Below are 16,958 nucleotides of genomic sequence, written 5' to 3'. Positions count from 1 at the left end.
CTCTTTTCAGTTTTTTATTTTATTTCTGATTTCTGAAAATTAGGAGGGCAGGTCGGGCACTGGAAATATGAGGATGGCCAAATAAATATAACAAAATCACTCATTAAAGTCTTTGACAAAACGAGATGCCACAGAGCGGCAAAGCTTATTTAAAATTTGCCTCCAATCACCATTATTTCTCCTCTGGTGTCTTTTGGCCAATTTTGATCTTTGAATATCAATTTCTGTTGTATTGGTCGCCAAGGAAACCATTTATCGTACTGGAGTTAATTGGATGTGGTCTATTGTTGTTTCCAATCATCAAGCTGTTATGACTGGCTAGTGTAAATCCGTTAGTAATTAATTTTCGCTTTTGTGTCATTACTTTCTTTGTTTAGACGGGTACTTCAGTCAGGATGTTATATCTGTACTGTAGTAGAGAAACCACTATCTTTATTTTTTGACATTGATCTATGCATTGAATCTTTCCTGAATAATTATAAACTAGTGACCAAACAAGGTACCTAGATTGTGCTGGGAAAGAACGACTTGTGTATCAAAGTATTAGAATAAGAATAATATTTATTGCCTTGTACCGTATTGATTTCTACGCGTGCCAACAATGTTTATTACAGTTCGTTATGGCGGTGAGTACATAACCTCGACGACTTGTTTGCTTTAGTACAAATTCTTTTTTAATGGCATGATGGTTTCTAGTACTCATTCGATATCTTAAATTTTCTTACTCAAGATGGCGAAGAAAGTTTATTTAACCCTAACTGTAGGATCACAGCTCTTCTGGCGGACATTAAACGACGCTGTAAATGCACCAAGGATGGTAAGTGATCTCACTAACAGCTCTTGCTATAAACAAGCAAACAATCCCCACATCTTCAGCGTTACAGTAGTTTGAGGCCGGGAAAATTCTCATTCAAGAACTGACTTATAGAATAGTCTAGGTCATTGATAATGGTCGATAGTTATATAGTCAAATCATTTCCCGCTCAAAAGATGATAAAGATAAGTCTGCTGCCTTTTTTTTATATTAACTTTCTATGGACTCACAAACTTGTCCCTCATAAACCCTAAAATTATGAATATTTCTTCAAACTTCTCGTTTCAAATCTTCTACCATCTCCTCTTTGCCTCTCTCAGTTTAGTCTCTCTTCCTTCCTTCCTCTGCCCGACTATTTAACCTTTTCCAGCTAAATATAGTAAAAGTAGTCCAACCAAAAATATTTCCAACTGTCTTATGTGTTCCACAGCAATGGTCGATTTATCCGACGAGAGAGGAAGTCTTAAATATCTAGTTGACCATCCACTAAGCTATGCTTCGGACATACTAAAGGAACGTGAATCATTCGTGTTAATCAGGATAGAAAGTAAGTGAACATTTTATTATATAAGTTCAATAACTTAGTAACAAAGATTTGAAATGTTATTAATCATTTGGTTGAAGGTGCCCGTGTACGTCATGTGACGTTTGTTCGATAGATTTTAGGTCCTCTTTCGCCAATGAATAATTTTTCTTTTCGCTCGAAAAGGAATTTTCCTTTTTTAGACAAAAAGCTAATATCAACTACAAGTACTACAAGTGATTTTGAACAAGCAAAAGTTTTGATTAATCTTATTTTTTGTGAAATAAATCTAAAAAGCATTTTTACATAAAAATCAAATTCACTTTTCATAAATAATAAATATAAAAATCTTTCAAACCAGCAGTTTTTCTGTACAATATATCGAATATCCACTGTAGAAAAGTTTTTGTTATATTTATGCATAAGTCTTCGCCAACGCTTATCAAAATATTGCTTTATAGAATCAAATACGACGGCAACAACGATCCTTTGTTGAATGAGTAAATGAACCAGGCATTGGTGTGTTTGCGCTGTCTTATCCTGCCATTGACAGTTAGACATTCATAATCTAAGGAATACAAGCGCAAATGGGCTAAACGTCGTCCCTTAAAATCTCTTGCTTGAAGTTCTTTCACTATTTTTTCTAATTATCTTAGTATACTGAGAGAAAAGTCATTTTGTTTATTCTGATGAGTGGTATTGCTCATTACTGATCACTAATTTGTTTCCCGCATGGTATTGTGGGTCTAACTGAAATTTCTATCAAGTTGTTCAATTCAATGAGGTAGCCCTAGTTATCAACAATAACGTTAAATAATTGAGTTTTATAATCACGCATAATAGCAATTACATATGTTATCTTTCCCGATAATTCTTTTTATGAACTAATATAATTTCATGAGTGGCAGCGTGTTCTTGAGCTTAGCCTTCTGTGCAAACAATTGTACTTTTCTTTTCTGGGCTTTCTGTTGCAAGCGGATAAAGAGGGAGACTGAACAAAGGTTGACTTTCAGTCCCTCTTGGCCAATTTCCACAGGTAGCCCAGCTATCTTGTGCTGTTTAAAAATGGACCGGCCTTCGGGGACGTTCTGGCGGTTCGAACAACTCTCTCTCAGGATACATCTCCAATGCGTCGGTGCTGTTATTCGCTGATATCGGTTTTTTCCGATTCAGGTATTTCCAAAGAACGATAGCGACAACAGCAATCACTAAGACGGCGAACAACAGCCCTAGTATCAGACCAAGCTTAGAGGTTGAAGTATTGGTATTAGTTTCTCGCGCTGTTTTGATTGGCTGGATCCAAGCAAGTGACTCATGGTCGTTACCTTCAGAAACCAATCGCTGGAAGGCTGTGTAGTACTTCTCAGGGCTCAAGGGAACGTTGTGATACTGCACTTTATTATCTGGGAAATAGTCATTCATAGCTGATTAATGCAAAGGTGTCATCAGAGAATAACCAATACAATAACAAAAAAGCCCAAAAACATAATGAAACAAATAAAAAAGAAAACAAACACAAATTAAACGAAAAAACACCAAACTAATTACAAAGAAAAAAGACAAAAAATGCAAAAAAAAAACAAAAAAGATAATATCTATAATAATTAAAACTATTAAAACAATTAAAAACTAAATACAGAAAAACAAAGAAACAAAAACACATGCACACACAGCGAAAAGGGAATAAAAAATAAAAAAATATTAAAAAAAAAAAAAGGAAAAAAAGAAAAATAAAACGAAAACGAAAACGAAAAGCCCCTATATATAATGTTTTATCTTTTGTATGCACTTATTTACCTCCATTTCCCTCCGAATAGACACGGTCATCTCCCAAAATAAAATGGTTCTTATATTCATCCATGTGTAATACTGCAGCAATGTAAGGTAGTGTTGTTTTTCCACTATAAGGTCCTAACTCGCCAGGACTGTACGATGAAGGCTGTCTTGGTGGAAGAGTGTCATCTTCAAGTTGCTGTACTATGACCTGTATCTGTCTGTAGGAGAAATAATTTAGTTTGTGTAAATGTTATTATTAATTCCGTTCTTAGAGTGAAAGCATTTAACCCGGGAAGTAAAAATATACCAGTCAACGAAAGAAAACAATGGAATTAGTGTCTACTAATTATACAGCTTCTTATTAATCCCATATAGGTAACTGTCCAATTATTCGTTCTTAATTGGACAGGTCTTGTTGATATGGGATTAATTACGCAGCTATATAATTAATAGGTAATGGGATTTCATGCTCCCCAATCAAGAAATAATTAGACTCGAAAAATTCCTCTGACTGCCATATTGGACTAGGCCTACGGCCTCATCCAATTTTGTCAGTCCTCGGAATTTTCCTCGTCCAATTATTTCTTAATTGGACAGCATGGAGTCCTATTACATATACTAATTAACAATTAGACACGCAGTCCGAATAGTCTATGAGTCAATAGTCCATGAGGCCGAAGGCCGAATGAGCTATTGACTCGTAGACCATGAAGCAGGCGAGACGGGCATAATGGTCTGAGTATGATTCTACTGATCTTTTAAATAAATGGATAAATAATATTATGACACTAAGTTGATATCATGTATTTTCTGTGTGGCCTCAAGCCCATATTAGGATTAGTGTTTGCCTATATTAGTATTTCTTTAAACGCTTTCGGTAAACACAGAAGTGACTGAGTACTGAAAGAAATGACATGTGTCTTAAATGGGGAAATAAGTCAATGGGTCTGTATTGGACGAAAATATAACAAACGAATATGGTGATATGAATTATTCATTTCTTTCTTTATATTTATTTATTTATTCTATATAGTTTACCTGACTTTCTTTCCGTTGCCAAGGTATTTAATGTTGTGTATCGGTACTGTTATCGTATGGGCCGTGGTCTCTATCTCTTCTAATGGTGGATATGTTGGCTTGCTAGCTACTGCAGAACACAATGAAACAGATATTCTATTTTACCACGGATTTTTTTCCTTTCTATATCTTAACACTACCATAATTGTCGCTATAGTGTCATCAAGTCAAAATGCTGAACAATAAGAGTGTTAAAAGAATCGACAATGAAATGTAAGGTATTCGCATTTAAGAACTTCAAATGTGACAACCCGCGGTGCATAGGACTGTGGGGCTGAATTGGGGACGCGAAATGGTGAAGCTTTTAAGATCCAAAGTCCAACAATAGTCTCTTTTCTAATTTGGTAAGTACTGCTGTGTTTTATGACTAAAGATTCATCTGCATAAGCTTTAGTCTCACTTAAGAGCAAATCATTTGCAAAAGTCAACTGCGCATGCGATGTAAAGAATTTAATGTGAAGCTTGAAAGATACCAATGTTTTGAAATCCCACAGACTTTTAATGGTAGCTGTGAATAGCTGACTTATAAACGATTCTAAGTCTGTACAAATGAGTCTTTGGTCTTATAAAACAGCGGAAAGCATCGAATGCGAAACAGGTGTCGGTATTCAAGGTTTCTACTACAAGAGTTTCTTTGAAATTTGAGCAGGCGTGCATTACTAAGTCGAGAATTAGGAAAACAAGAGTTTGATACTTACAATGGACATGTAGCAGTTTACTCGCTGTTATTGTTACCCCTACTTCATAGTTTTTAGCCACACACGTGTAGTTTCCGCCCATCTCTCGCTTTATTTGTCGTCGATGAAGAACACCAACATAAAACCCATTTTTTTCTGTAATTTGGACCTTATAACCGTCCACTTCTTCGCCATTTTTGGCCCAAGTGAAAAATACCCGTGGATGTGAATGAACTGAGCATTTTAGTTTAATGTCTGTCCCTTCATGTAGTGGAGAAGTCTTGTCCATAGTTATATTAACATCGGATATGTCTGGAAAAAAGAAATGTAAAAGTGACTTAAAAGAGGTTCTTGCCTTGCATGCGATCACTCTGTATGATTATGTTCGTTACTTTGCTAATACAAAAAACGTTTCGTTCTCGAAATAACCGAACAATTCTTTTGATTTTTAAGCTGAAGTAAAATTAATATATTCTGATGTGGCGGTATTCCCGTGTATATATTTATAGCATTATTAAATCTGAAAAGAACAGAGATAGCAATGTTGAAGACATGCAACAACGTTGAACAAACTAACAGCAATCTGCAGGTTGCAAAATCATCATTTGACCAGTAACTGACATTATCAGCAAACAGCCAATGTTGTAAAAAGTTCAAATGTGTGTTTAAACACGTTCTTACGATAACAAGGTACCGAACGACGACAAAAGCAACAACAACAAGAAAAACCGATTTCCAGAGACTATAACAAAATTTGTCTCTACTTTGTATAAACCCAAAGTTAAACAAAATCCTCGTTTATTACTTACAGTTCACTTTGACTTCAGCAGTCGATGCAGATTCTAGGCCAGCGGTGTTCCTAGCAATACACTCATATTGACCTGCATCATGCCTTGTGGTGTTCAGAATGGTTAATGAGTTATCGGGTTGGATTAAAATCCTCGATGTGTTCTTCAGCTCTATATTTCCCTTTTGCCAGATAATATAGGGTTGTGGTTGTCCTGTGGCCTTGCATTTCATTACTAGTTTCATGCCCTCTCTGACATTGATATCCTTTAGACCCTGGACGATTACAGGCTTGGCTAAAAATAATAGATTCATGAATGTTAAAACTTAAACTTAGCTAAGAAGGATTTGTTGGAGTAGAGACAAAATGATAGAAATATTCTTAAAGTGCACATGAACCCTTCGACAATACTTTCAGTACTGATTCTACATAAAGTAAATAGTTGAATGGTAAAATATTTCTTGATTTGAGTGATGCGTTTCTAAGTTATGAAGGTTTATACTTCCAATATGCTAATGAGTGTGACGTCTATTAAGGCTTAATCAAATATACAAAATCGAACTGGTTCATAGATACAGTATTTAAGAAGCATCATTATTTTACTCATGGTTTACATGAAAGCTATTTACAATTTTTATTTTCAAAATGGCCAGCATTTAGTATTATTAGTTACAACAAAAACACTCAAATACCTTACCTGACGTCATCATCATTAACATATTGGAAGTATAAACCTTAATAACTTAAAGACGCATCACTCAAATCAAGAAATATTTTACCAATCAACTATTTACTTTATGCAGAAGCCAGTACTGAATGTATTGTCAAAGGGTTCAGTTTGCACTTTAAAGGACAACTGACCCTCCAAAATGACCCATTTTTAAGAGGAACTACATCATTTGAGAAGTCCAAAAATCCAGTTTTTAAAGGGGATAGAGCATCCATTTTTCTAAAACAATTTTTTGAAAACATCGCATATATCGCTCTGGTGGCCGCCATCTTGCGCTTTTATCGCGGGCTCAGAAAAATAGCGTAATGACGTCACAACGTCACAAGAGTTCAAGCTTCCAGTTGTTTGCCTGACTTCTTCCTCAGTTTCTTATACTTTTTACTCAATATTTTGCGAAAAAATACAACTTGGTCATCAAATTAAAGGCATGTCAGAATCTAATTCTTCTATCGAAGGCTCGGACAGCTCGGGAGACGATTTCGCTCAAGAATTTTTCGGAATGGACGACGAATTTGGTTTACGGCCATATCAGTTCGAACCAGAAATAGAAATCTCCTCAGATGAAGAGTTCAGAGAAGGATCTGACAGTGACATTATTGAAGACGATGAACAAGAGAACAATCGACTTACAAATTCAGATTGGTAAGTCGTACCTCTGTCTTATCACAAAACTGAACTACATATCCATTTTATATAAAATCGTATCTTGCCACTCGTGTTCTTGCAATCTGTTCTTTAGATATTGGTATGCATGAGTCCAGTTTGCGACCAAAAGCAATACCAACTTTCACAATTTTAATTAAAAACATGTTTAAAAACATCGCTTGATAGTCAATAAGTTATATACTGCAGGATATAGATACAGGGATATAGTTGTGTCACAAGTTGTGTATGTATATTCTCACTTGGGACAATCGTTGATAATGTTCAAAGATACTAAGAATTGTTTTATTTCTGTTAAATAGGTGTACCTGTGGTAGCTGCCAAATTATGGATTCAATATCTGAATGCATTTGTTGCCAAGAAATCGAAAAAGTGGTTGCAACATGCCAGTCTGTTGTTGAAGATGGAGATGCTGATGAACCACCACCATGCATTACTCAACATCCTGGATTCTTACCTGTTTGTGCCAATAAGTATGTTCTTCGAACCGCATGGGCTCAGTACAAACAGCAGTACAGTAATGCGTATGAAGGCCCAGAGCACAAGCAGTACAGACACATTGCATATAGGCAACTAGCAAGATGGTGCTGGGGAGTTCTTGGAAAGGAAGTTCGGGTTGTTCTGCCCTCTTGTGCTGTCATGTGCATCAGAGCACACTTCCCTCCCCCTGGACTAGAGGAGGACTTTGAATTTGAAGGTTTTCACTATGCAGATGATTAGCTTGGCCTAAAGTTACATGGAGTTATTATATACATTTTATTTATTCCTTACTTCATTTCATATACACAGAGTGGATTTTTTTCTATCAGGATTTCTGAATTGATAAATTGAAAAGGAAAACATGGAAAGGCTGAGACCAAAATGTATAAGAGTAGTCATGAATTTATTTTTAGATGAAGTACATATAGAAAGTTGTTTATATAAATGTTTTCTAGGTTTTGCATATTTTATTATTTAAAAACAACTACACCTAGACAAAATATCCAGCTGAATAGAGAACCTAGTGTACAAAGCACTAGTGGACAAAATCATGAGCTAACCAAGCAAATTTTGCAGTTATACTAGACATGGATAACCAATATTTCCTGGGCACCAATTTGTCTGAAAACAAGGCTAGTCAGTATTGTTTATAAAGAATTTGCCTTGAAGTAGCATGCTATAATGGATTCAAAAATTGTGCTAAATGAAAAAAATATTCTCTTGGTGATAGAATCCCACCCCATCTTAGAATCTCGGTACTGACTAGTCTCATTGTCAGACAAATTGGCACTAGGAAATCTTGGCATCCAGGCTTGTCAGCCATTTATGGCTCATATATTTTTTTTCCAGGCAAATAGGCCCTTTGCAGCTCAGTAATCATGTGCTGATTAATTCACTGAGAGCAAATGAATGAACATCTTGATTCCCATGAGTGAAAGCGAAAGTCACTATTCAGCTGGAATTTTTTCTATACTACATTCATACTGGGAGAGACCCCATATATAATGGAGCGTAGATAGTTAAAGAAAAGACCTCTTTTAAGATTTCATTTAAAAGTCAATCGTTTCCTAAGTGGTAATGATATTTTAATACAATTTTCATCTGAACATCTAAAAACTGCAAACTTATCTACCACTTTAATCAGGTCCCCTTCACATTAATTACATATTTTGTTTATAGCAGTTTTACTTGGGTCTGTCATGTACCTTCCCATTTGTAGAAGCATTGTAATTATTACCAGTAATGAACACAACTGTTCAAAGATGAGGGGGATTGGGACGACAGGCTTACTTGACAGTTCTTTCAAAACAGCTATTCACTAGAGTACAATCACTAAAAGAGTGCCAATGATGCTTTGCATTATTTTCTACTAAATAGTGTTAATTAAAAATAGGAAATGGTTAGAATTAGCATCACTTAACACTACACATTTCAGTGTTTTTAGTCTCTACTACATTCCATTTAAATTAATTACCTAGAAAATCTTGACCGGTGTCGTTCAATCAATTCCTGTTTGTCTGGGGCAGGAACACTAGCAATGTTTCTTGGTAATTCAACCTCTTCAATTGGGTCAACCCCTGCAGCCTCCATGCCACCCTCACAAATTTCAAGTACTTTCAGTTGTAGCTCAGGGAGGAAAGCATAGCTTTTTCTTTGTAAGACTGGCTTAACAACCCAGCGCTTGTGCATCTTAGGGAAGCACTTGCGATAACAAGCTTCTCCACTCCTTGGGCCTTTTTGAACAATTGCTTGAATTCTAGCTGTATTGAAATTGTTGTCAATGGCAGCAAGTTGAGTACGAGCAACCATTCCCTTGTAAGAGAAGTGCTCTCTTTTTGAGCAATACTTCAGCATCATCGAATGATAAACTTCAAGCCCTCCTGTGTGACAAAAGTCGGTCAATCTTGCCAAGTCATTAAGTAACTTTGGTTGAAGGACAACCTCTTCTAGGGCCACATGAGCTGGCGACCCTGGCTTGATCCAGTGTGTGGTGCGCACTTGTCTGCGGGTTAGGGGAGGATGGGCACACTTTTTGAATACCTCTGCATCCTTCCAGGAATGCTTGTTCACGCAATGGTGAACAACAGATTTCCACTTCTCTCTCAAAAGTTGTACATCCCCATTACATGTAGCAGCACACCACCAAAGATGGTTTGAAATGGATTGTATCCAGGGTACCAGCTCTTGGTTTTTCTTCAATTTTGCTTTCTTGTTCAGCTTTTTTACAATTGACTTGGAAAGATGCCACACATCATACTGGTGTTTGATGTGGCTAAAATCTTTTGCCATAGTGCTGGTGATGGATGTGTGTCTGTCAGTTGTGATACATTTTATACTGACCGTGTCTTCTAAAGTGTTCAAACACCTTAGAAACCCCTCTTTCTCCATAGCATTGGAGCTGGTTACTTCAGAGACTTGAACAATGCTGAAGGTGGCAATTTTCCCTGTGCTTGTCTCCATCATAGTATATGTGCCATATTTAGCACTATGGCCAGGACTGTCACTTCGGCCATCACCATTGAGATTTACTATGTCCTTATTTGACAGCTCTTCAATTACAGCAGCCTCCTCTCTCTTCCAAGCATCATTAACAACAGGAAATAGGTAACGTTCCTGATGTCTGTAAAAGACCCTCTCACTCAGAAATTTTAGGCCAAGACAGGATGCAAAGTTTTGAAGTCTGGTAAAAGTATTACCAGTAAATAATATCGATGAGGAAATCAACAAGTTCCCAATAGCTAAGCGATTTAACATTGGCTGTGAGTACCATGTCAAAGCATGATGTTTCATACATATAGTTGTCACAATAAGTAGGCTGCCTTGACATACAAAGTTGACATCAGCGATAGGTGCTCCACAGCTTCTACGAAACTTGAATAACTGCTGCAAACAAGAGTTAAATACCAAATATTTAGGTTCTTTGATATGGTTTTCAAGAGTTTTATTGCAGTCTTTGTTTTCTGGCTCTAATTCACTGTCCGTTGTTGAAACTGTCTCTTGCGATGAAACAATGAAACCATCATCATCGTCACTTAGTGGGAGTCCCTCTTCCTCTGAAAACAAAGACTTTTCTGACTTTTGTGGAGACACTGTTGGCATTGACTTTACTGGTGAGGGGTGATAGCTAGTACTGTAGCTGTGGTCGTGGAAGCTCACACTGAGTATTTCATCTCTACTGATGTTTGGTGAAGGGGAGGGATTGTAAACTGTTGTTGTGTCGGCATCTTTATAGTATCCAGGCTCTGTCTGAGTTGATGCAGTGGATGTTACAACATATCTACAACCAAGGCAACACTGAACACCAATCTCCTTACAAAGTGGTTCAGGAGAGAACTCTGGTGTTTCCATACTTGGTGGATCTTCACACGAGGGATTTATTGTGGCACATAGCTGCTCCACATTCTTTGAAAATACAAAAATAAACAATGTTTTCAACAATACTATAAACCATTCTTCGAGGCCTACTTTACCTTAAATAATACAAAATAAACATATTAACCAACAATGCTATAAATTATTCTTCCGTGGTCATTTATCCAAGCAAATTTGGAATATTACGGCAACATTGTTATGGTTTACGAATAAATATCAAATGTAAACTAAACACGTGCAAATAACCATTTTGAAAATTTCAAGTATCGATCAAATATTACTAGCTATACTTATGATTTTAAGCAACATTTCATCTATGAAAGCATAAATAGCTAATGATTGATGACTCGCTTCGGTATGCATTAATAAGTCTTTTTCATGAGTGATTATTTCGAAAAACAATGTAAACTATGTTATGTATAAATGACATGTTATCTCACCTCTTCGTTTTGTTTGCGTTTGAGCCGGTTCTCTGATGTAGCTCTTCTTTTAGCTGGCTTGCAAAAATTGAATACTGACGGAACAGCATCGCTCTTTAATCTCCTCTTCCTTTTCATCCCGGTTAACTGCTCCATCAGATCCACTTCAAAGCATGAATCCTCGAAGTGATCGCTGCAAACGTAGCAGTTCTTCAAAGGCGGCAGGTTCTCTCTCTTTATCCGCGCTATCCATGCCTTCTGAAGAGCTATTTTGTTAGGAATTTTGTGGTAGCTAACAGACTCAGTTTTGGAAGAATGGTTGGTGCATTCTGGCACACAACAATGGACCATCTGGATTAAGAAACTTACTCTAACTTAGACTATTAAAAGATCGACTAGCACTCGAAATATACAAACTCAACAAGTTTGGAATGCAAGCTTCACGTTGTGACGTCACGGCATTAATGCGGTAATTTATTGCGGGCTCAAATATGGCGCTCTTCTATTGCTATTTTTCGCGAATTGATTATTTCTTTTCGGCGACATAGAAGCTGTATCAGAGTTCAAAGTTGAATTTATGTGATCTATGTACGTTGTAGTTTTATATGAAAAACGGCAATTTTTGGGGTCAGTTGTTCTTTAACAGTAAATACAAAACTTACAGTATGGGAGGCCTGTGGTGACTGGATAAATTGTCGAAGTAAAAAGGGGGGCTTGGGTCGAGGTAGCACTTAAACTTCCTCGTACTGACGTCATACTTTCACCAGCGCTTGTTGCAGTAGAGACGAGGGCTTGGGTCGAGGTAGAGCTTAAACTTCCTTGTACTGGCTGCATACTTTCACTTGTACTTATTGCAGTGAAGACGAGGGCTTGTGTCGAGGTAGGGCTTATACTTCCTTGTACTGGCCGCATACCTTCAGTTGCGCTTGTTGCAGTGGAGACAAGGGCTTGTGTCGAGGCAGGGCTTATACTTCCTTGTACTGGCCGCATACTTTCAGTTGCGCTTGTTGCAGTGGAGACGAGGGCTTGTGTCGAGGTAGGGCTTATACTTCCTTGTACTGACCGCATACTTTCAGTTGCGCTTGTTGCAGTGGAGACAAGTGCTTGTGTCGAGGTAGAGCTTATACTTCCTTGTACTGACCGCATACTTTCACTTGTACTTATTTCAGTGAAGACGAGGGCTTGTGTCGAGGTTGGGCTTATACTTCCTTGTACTGACGTCATACTTTCATTTGTACTTGTCGCCACAACGGAAGTCACGCCTAAAATCGTATTTGTTATAGAAGCAGAAAGGAAGTATTTGACAATCAATAAAAGTATCGTGACGGATCTTGAGGTCTCTCGGAAGCGCTTCCAGCACACGGCAAGAAGGGAGTCTTAGAGTTAAAAGAAGGGAAAAGAGAGGAGAGCAGAGGAGAGCAGAGGAGAGGAGAGCAGTGGGAAGGATTAAAGGACTGAATGATTGTAAAATTTTGTTTGGAGGATTTGCACTGAAGGGCATCTTAGGGACATTGTCAGTGATTTAGAGCAGATGTTTGTCTGGGAAGAACTTCCGATTTCTCTTGCATGCTGAAGGTACATCATGGAAGAGGATAGTTTAGACAGCACGACAGCTCGTAGCTACTACCGCTTTTGGTGTTATTTTGTAAAACAAATTATTTTTAAGATATCTTTCTTCAAATCAATAAGTATTAGAATCCACCAACGTTCTTTGGTATTTTGAGATCGCGAAGAAGTTATTCCTTTTATATTTACTATGATTTTCGGACTGTCGTGAGATATTACTCGAAAAGGAATATTAATTTGAGATCGAGTATGAATATATCAAAAAATATATAGCGCAAGTCGCTATTTACATATGATCAAATGCACTCAAAATAAAATACAAGTAAAAGTGATACAGCTAAATAAATGAAGTCTAGAAATCTTAGACATAAGAATAAAGAAACGACTATTGAATACATCGGTAAACTAATCATAAATCATATGCTGTAGTGACCTAACGAGACTTATATTATCCTATTAAAAGAATTAATTGTGCTTTTAATATCAAATTAATACATTGAGAAATTAATTTAACCAGTGCTAATAAGGGTGGTCATGGTATGACTGAATTAAGGAGTAAAATGATATTTTGTGTCAAGGGGAATTTGATATTTGTACTTGGGGAAATATTTTTGTGGTTATGATAACGAAGAATTAATCGAAAGTACAAGAATGCAAATAAGATAAAATATATAAAAAATAAAGAAATTCACTTACCAGAGGTGGTACTTATTGTCGTTTGATAAGTAATTTGTAGCAACAGACTAAAAAATAACACACCAAAATAGTTTGAAAAGGAGGCCATAATTTTAGAAAATTCAGTTCAAAAAAGCTAGGTCAAGAATTGCTTTGGTGTTTTCCAATGCAGATCATTCAGCTCTTAAATATGAAACGAAACGAAACTGACGGGGCAATAAACCTGTCGCCGGCTATTGTTTTTCAACAATGTTTCCTTATTTGGGAAGGACTTCAGCATTAGCAAAGGAAGCTAGGAGCCAAGCCTTCAGCATGCTTGGCAAGCACTAGAAAGGATTTCATTTTTTTTTGTTCTATAGTGACGGATGTTGCTGGAGGGGACTCGATGAAAGTATCCTCTGATAGTCACGTTCAAAGGCCGTTTTTTTTTTTTTTTGCAACCAGTGCACTTCTTGAAAAAGAAAGGATATTGTTTGCATCTGATTTAAAAACTCATGGCTTGAATTTGAACCACTGTTTGCCTAACAATTTTCTCTCAACATTTTCCCCCACGCTTTGTTTTCATTTTTAAAAAGTATTTATTGTAAAGCTAATAAATAAATAAATAAATAAATAAATAAATAAATAAATAAATAAATAAATAAATAAATAAATAAATAAATAAATAAATAAATAAATAAATAAATAAATAAATAAATAAATAAATAACTGACTGACTGACTGACTGAATGAATGAATGAATTAATAAATAACATGATAGTATTTGAACGCAAGAGGCTCAGGCAGTATTATATCATGAAATTGAAATTTCAAAACAAAGCCAAGAGTAGTGTGAGCCTACTGATAATACTATTCTCCTACGCAGCCGCTATTAGTGTCGTCGAGCAACGCATAACAAATATATCTTTTTTTCTGCAGAAAAACCAGAGGATCAAGGATCATCGTATGTCCCACTGCTAAATGATATCGCCATAGTTACGTCATCATTTCTTGGTGAGTACAGTTTAATGTCATTACTATAGCTAATGTCTTTATAGATGAATGGCTTGATAATTCTTTTTTTATTCCATTGGGTCTTATTTGAATTTTCAGAACGTTTATCGAAGTGTGAAAGTGAAATTAATATCAACAAAAGTTCTGCCAGTAAACCTAGTGCATCAGCAGCTCCAGCGACAAACAAAAAGGGAAGTGCACTGAATAAAGCGAAGGCAGCATTCTTGTCCAGCCCAACACGAGGGAAAACTAGGGAGAGAAGTCTTTCGAATAAAAGTCCAACTTTGAAAAAAACTACCAGATAAAAAGCTAAATCACAAAAAGCAAATGAATTATAGAAATAACAGTTGCACGAAAGAACGAAAGAACGAAAGATTTGACAAGCGGAGTAAGCGTATAAAAAGAATATGCAGAATATAAATTTAGGGTTAGTAATAATTTGGACCCAGTTGTTGAAGTTTCCTGTGACATGAGTGAAATCACTGACGAATCTTTACATAAACGTACTGAGTAATAAACGTTGAGTAATAAGCGCTACCCGGCGGATAAATCCTTATCCAGTGGATAAGTCGATGCTGTTTTCCAATAAATTTATCCATTGGATAAGATTTACCGTGGTATAGCGCTATCCAGGCTTCGTATAACCGGGCCCAGATGTATAAATACCATCGACTGTCTCTCGTTTTCCCACTGGACTCTGAAGAAGTGACTTCCGCTCAGGATGTCGCAGTCAACACCAAGAATAGTCTCCCTCGCATCCGTTTTTAGTGTCGGTCGTCACGCAACGCTCCCTCCCCACAAGCCTTGCCACACAACCATACAATTCTTTGTAATTTATAGCGGTTTTCAAAAAAAAATTAGACAGGAATGGGTTATACTATGGAGGATTTAATTAAAGCGGAAAAATATTTCTAAGGTCTATATCTATTCGAGTATCTTAAAAAAAAAAAAAAGAATTTTAAAAACAGAATTCTGTAACTATAAATTTCAGGTCACCGCATCCAAGTACTAATCTCCCTCAAACGTGCTTGACTTTTTTAAAAGCCCACGTTTTTTCCACTGGACCACGATTTCAGGAAATTTGCACAACAATAGCCGTAAAAACAATGCAGCAGATAGACTAGTTTATTTTCCACTTCAAATCAACGTGCCAGTGCGTGGCAGAGTGCAAGGGATTAGCTGTAGATATGGTCTGGGGGCCGGCTAGTCTCTCCCCTGATGCTTCGGCTAGAACACTATTCTGCGTAATCCGTACACCCAAGGGCAGAGGGACTTAATCGCCGTCATGTCCGAAGTCCATACGACGACCCAGCGGATGCTAGGGGTATGGCATGAAGGCACTAACTTTTTGTTCTTCTATATATTGGAATTAATTATCTAATTAAAGCTGGTGGATGTTTCAGTGTTCGATTCACACCGTATTCGGAGTACTTTTTTTCCTTCTTTCTTCTTTTCATTTAGCCTTAGATGTTTTTTTTAAATATTATTTTATTTTTATAAACGACTTTTATTAATGCAAGAAAATGACTGACACCAGCCATGTAGGATTTTGAGCAAAGACCCTGGCCGACTGCAGCGACCAGAGCGTAAAAATGTAAAAATATAATATAATAACTTGGCTTTACTTATCAATAAAAACATTGAACACTGAATCATACTGAAATTGTTGTTTTTAATTGAATGAATGAATGAATGAATCCTTTATTTAAAAATAAATAAAGCCAGGGTAGTCCCTTCAGAACTAATAAAAAGGTCTGCTATCAATGGGAGCCCTGGCATCAAATACAAGTACAATTAAATAGAAATACTGATAAATAGAAAAGATAAATACAAATAGATATATGAGTTAAATGCTATAAATATGTGTAAATATATATAAGCCACTTTACGGCTTGAGAATCGCCTCCAGCGCGCACGCGACCCCATCCCGAATCCCCCACCCTCCCTAGTAACGAAGGAAGGTGAGAAATTCGGGACAAACCCGCACGAGCACCGAAGACGACTCCCAAACCGCAAAGTGGCCTATAGTACGTTAAAAATCTACATGCCTATATTTAAAATACTAATTAACAAATTTAAATCACAAATTCAGTTTTAAAACGCTTAATGGATGCGGTCGTAAGAAGAACAGTCATGAATTAGCTGAATATGGATCTAAATACTGTAAATGATACACTTATTTCAATAAAGTTAGTCACCTGAAAAGCTATAATACCCAGGATTATGGGTAGATTCATTTTACACGTTCAACCGCTTGATAACTGTTCATGGACTTGCGAATCTTTTAACGGTTACAGTCTTATCTCTTCTCATCATCATTGAGCTGCAGTTTGTATTAAAAAACTTTGTATATATATGCTTTTTTGATATGAAAAGTTTCCCATGATGCTCAGTGATCTCAGCTTT

The 16,958-nt window shown here is 36.6% G+C and overlaps 4 protein-coding genes across 5 annotated transcripts; 2 read left to right on the top strand and 2 right to left on the bottom strand.

The window, feature by feature from the left end:
- The first annotated feature begins 18 nt into the window (after positions 1–18).
- LOC116302497 (uncharacterized) lies at positions 19–16,204 on the top strand. Of its 2 annotated transcripts, XM_031711801.2 has the most exons (4): positions 29–817; positions 1,245–1,361; positions 14,478–14,552; positions 14,652–16,204. In XM_031711801.2, exons 2-4 carry the CDS (start codon positions 1,247–1,249, stop codon positions 14,855–14,857), a joined length of 396 nt encoding a protein of 131 aa, XP_031567661.2. In that variant the 5' UTR covers positions 29–817; positions 1,245–1,246; the 3' UTR covers positions 14,858–16,204. The 2 variants fall into 2 exon arrangements, with proteins under 2 accessions (XP_031567660.2, XP_031567661.2); XM_031711800.2 differs by having other exon boundaries at positions 19–1,361.
- Positions 1,356–13,727, bottom strand: LOC116302496 (uncharacterized). The gene is made up of 7 exons (XM_031711798.2): positions 13,581–13,727; positions 11,981–12,580; positions 5,677–5,949; positions 4,889–5,179; positions 4,152–4,260; positions 3,135–3,331; positions 1,356–2,740 (listed from the first exon to the last, which is right to left on the bottom strand). The coding sequence occupies exons 1-7, from the start codon at positions 13,666–13,668 to the stop codon at positions 2,397–2,399; spliced, it is 1,902 nt and encodes a 633-aa protein (XP_031567658.2). The 5' UTR covers positions 13,669–13,727; the 3' UTR covers positions 1,356–2,396.
- On the top strand, positions 6,515–9,013 carry LOC148913392 (uncharacterized). The gene is made up of 2 exons (XM_089029178.1): positions 6,515–7,026; positions 7,350–9,013. The coding sequence occupies exons 1-2, from the start codon at positions 6,812–6,814 to the stop codon at positions 7,765–7,767; spliced, it is 633 nt and encodes a 210-aa protein (XP_088885304.1). The 5' UTR covers positions 6,515–6,811; the 3' UTR covers positions 7,768–9,013.
- LOC148913391 (uncharacterized) lies at positions 8,591–11,695 on the bottom strand. The gene is made up of 2 exons (XM_089029161.1): positions 11,340–11,695; positions 8,591–10,929 (listed from the first exon to the last, which is right to left on the bottom strand). The coding sequence occupies exons 1-2, from the start codon at positions 11,667–11,669 to the stop codon at positions 8,998–9,000; spliced, it is 2,262 nt and encodes a 753-aa protein (XP_088885287.1). The 5' UTR covers positions 11,670–11,695; the 3' UTR covers positions 8,591–8,997.
- Positions 16,205–16,958: the final 754 nt, after the last annotated feature.

This window comes from Actinia tenebrosa, unplaced genomic scaffold (assembly GCF_029948245.1).
Source record: "Actinia tenebrosa isolate PJP-AT-01 unplaced genomic scaffold, QUT_ActTen_1.0 PGA_scaffold0__85_contigs__length_37466705, whole genome shotgun sequence".
NCBI classification, from domain to species: domain Eukaryota; kingdom Metazoa; phylum Cnidaria; class Anthozoa; order Actiniaria; family Actiniidae; genus Actinia; species Actinia tenebrosa.
This window is presented reverse-complemented; position numbering and strand designations above follow the sequence as displayed.

Bases quoted from the DNA above. Each gene is read 5' to 3' on its own strand.
- LOC148913392 (XM_089029178.1), top strand. From the start codon at position 6,812: ATGTCAGAATCTAATTCTTCTATCGAAGGCTCGGACAGCTCGGGAGAC. The intron at 7,027-7,349 runs GTAAGTCGTACC...TCTGTTAAATAG, and splicing joins CGACTTACAAATTCAGATTG to GTGTACCTGTGGTAGCTGCC.
- LOC148913391 (XM_089029161.1), bottom strand. From the start codon at position 11,669: ATGGTCCATTGTTGTGTGCCAGAATGCACCAACCATTCTTCCAAAACT. The intron at 10,930-11,339 runs GTGAGATAACAT...GTATTTTCAAAG, and splicing joins AACGCAAACAAAACGAAGAG to AATGTGGAGCAGCTATGTGC.
- LOC116302496 (XM_031711798.2), bottom strand. From the start codon at position 13,668: ATGGCCTCCTTTTCAAACTATTTTGGTGTGTTATTTTTTAGTCTGTTG. The intron at 5,180-5,676 runs GTAAGTAATAAA...TCTTTTTTCCAG, and splicing joins TGCTGAAGTCAAAGTGAACT to ACATATCCGATGTTAATATA. The intron at 4,261-4,888 runs GTAAGTATCAAA...TGTGTTCTGCAG, and splicing joins TAAACTGCTACATGTCCATT to TAGCTAGCAAGCCAACATAT.
- LOC116302497 (XM_031711800.2), top strand. From the start codon at position 1,232: ATGTGTTCCACAGCAATGGTCGATTTATCCGACGAGAGAGGAAGTCTT. The intron at 1,362-14,477 runs GTAAGTGAACAT...TTTTTTCTGCAG, and splicing joins CGTGTTAATCAGGATAGAAA to AAAAACCAGAGGATCAAGGA. The intron at 14,553-14,651 runs GTGAGTACAGTT...TTGAATTTTCAG, and splicing joins AGTTACGTCATCATTTCTTG to AACGTTTATCGAAGTGTGAA.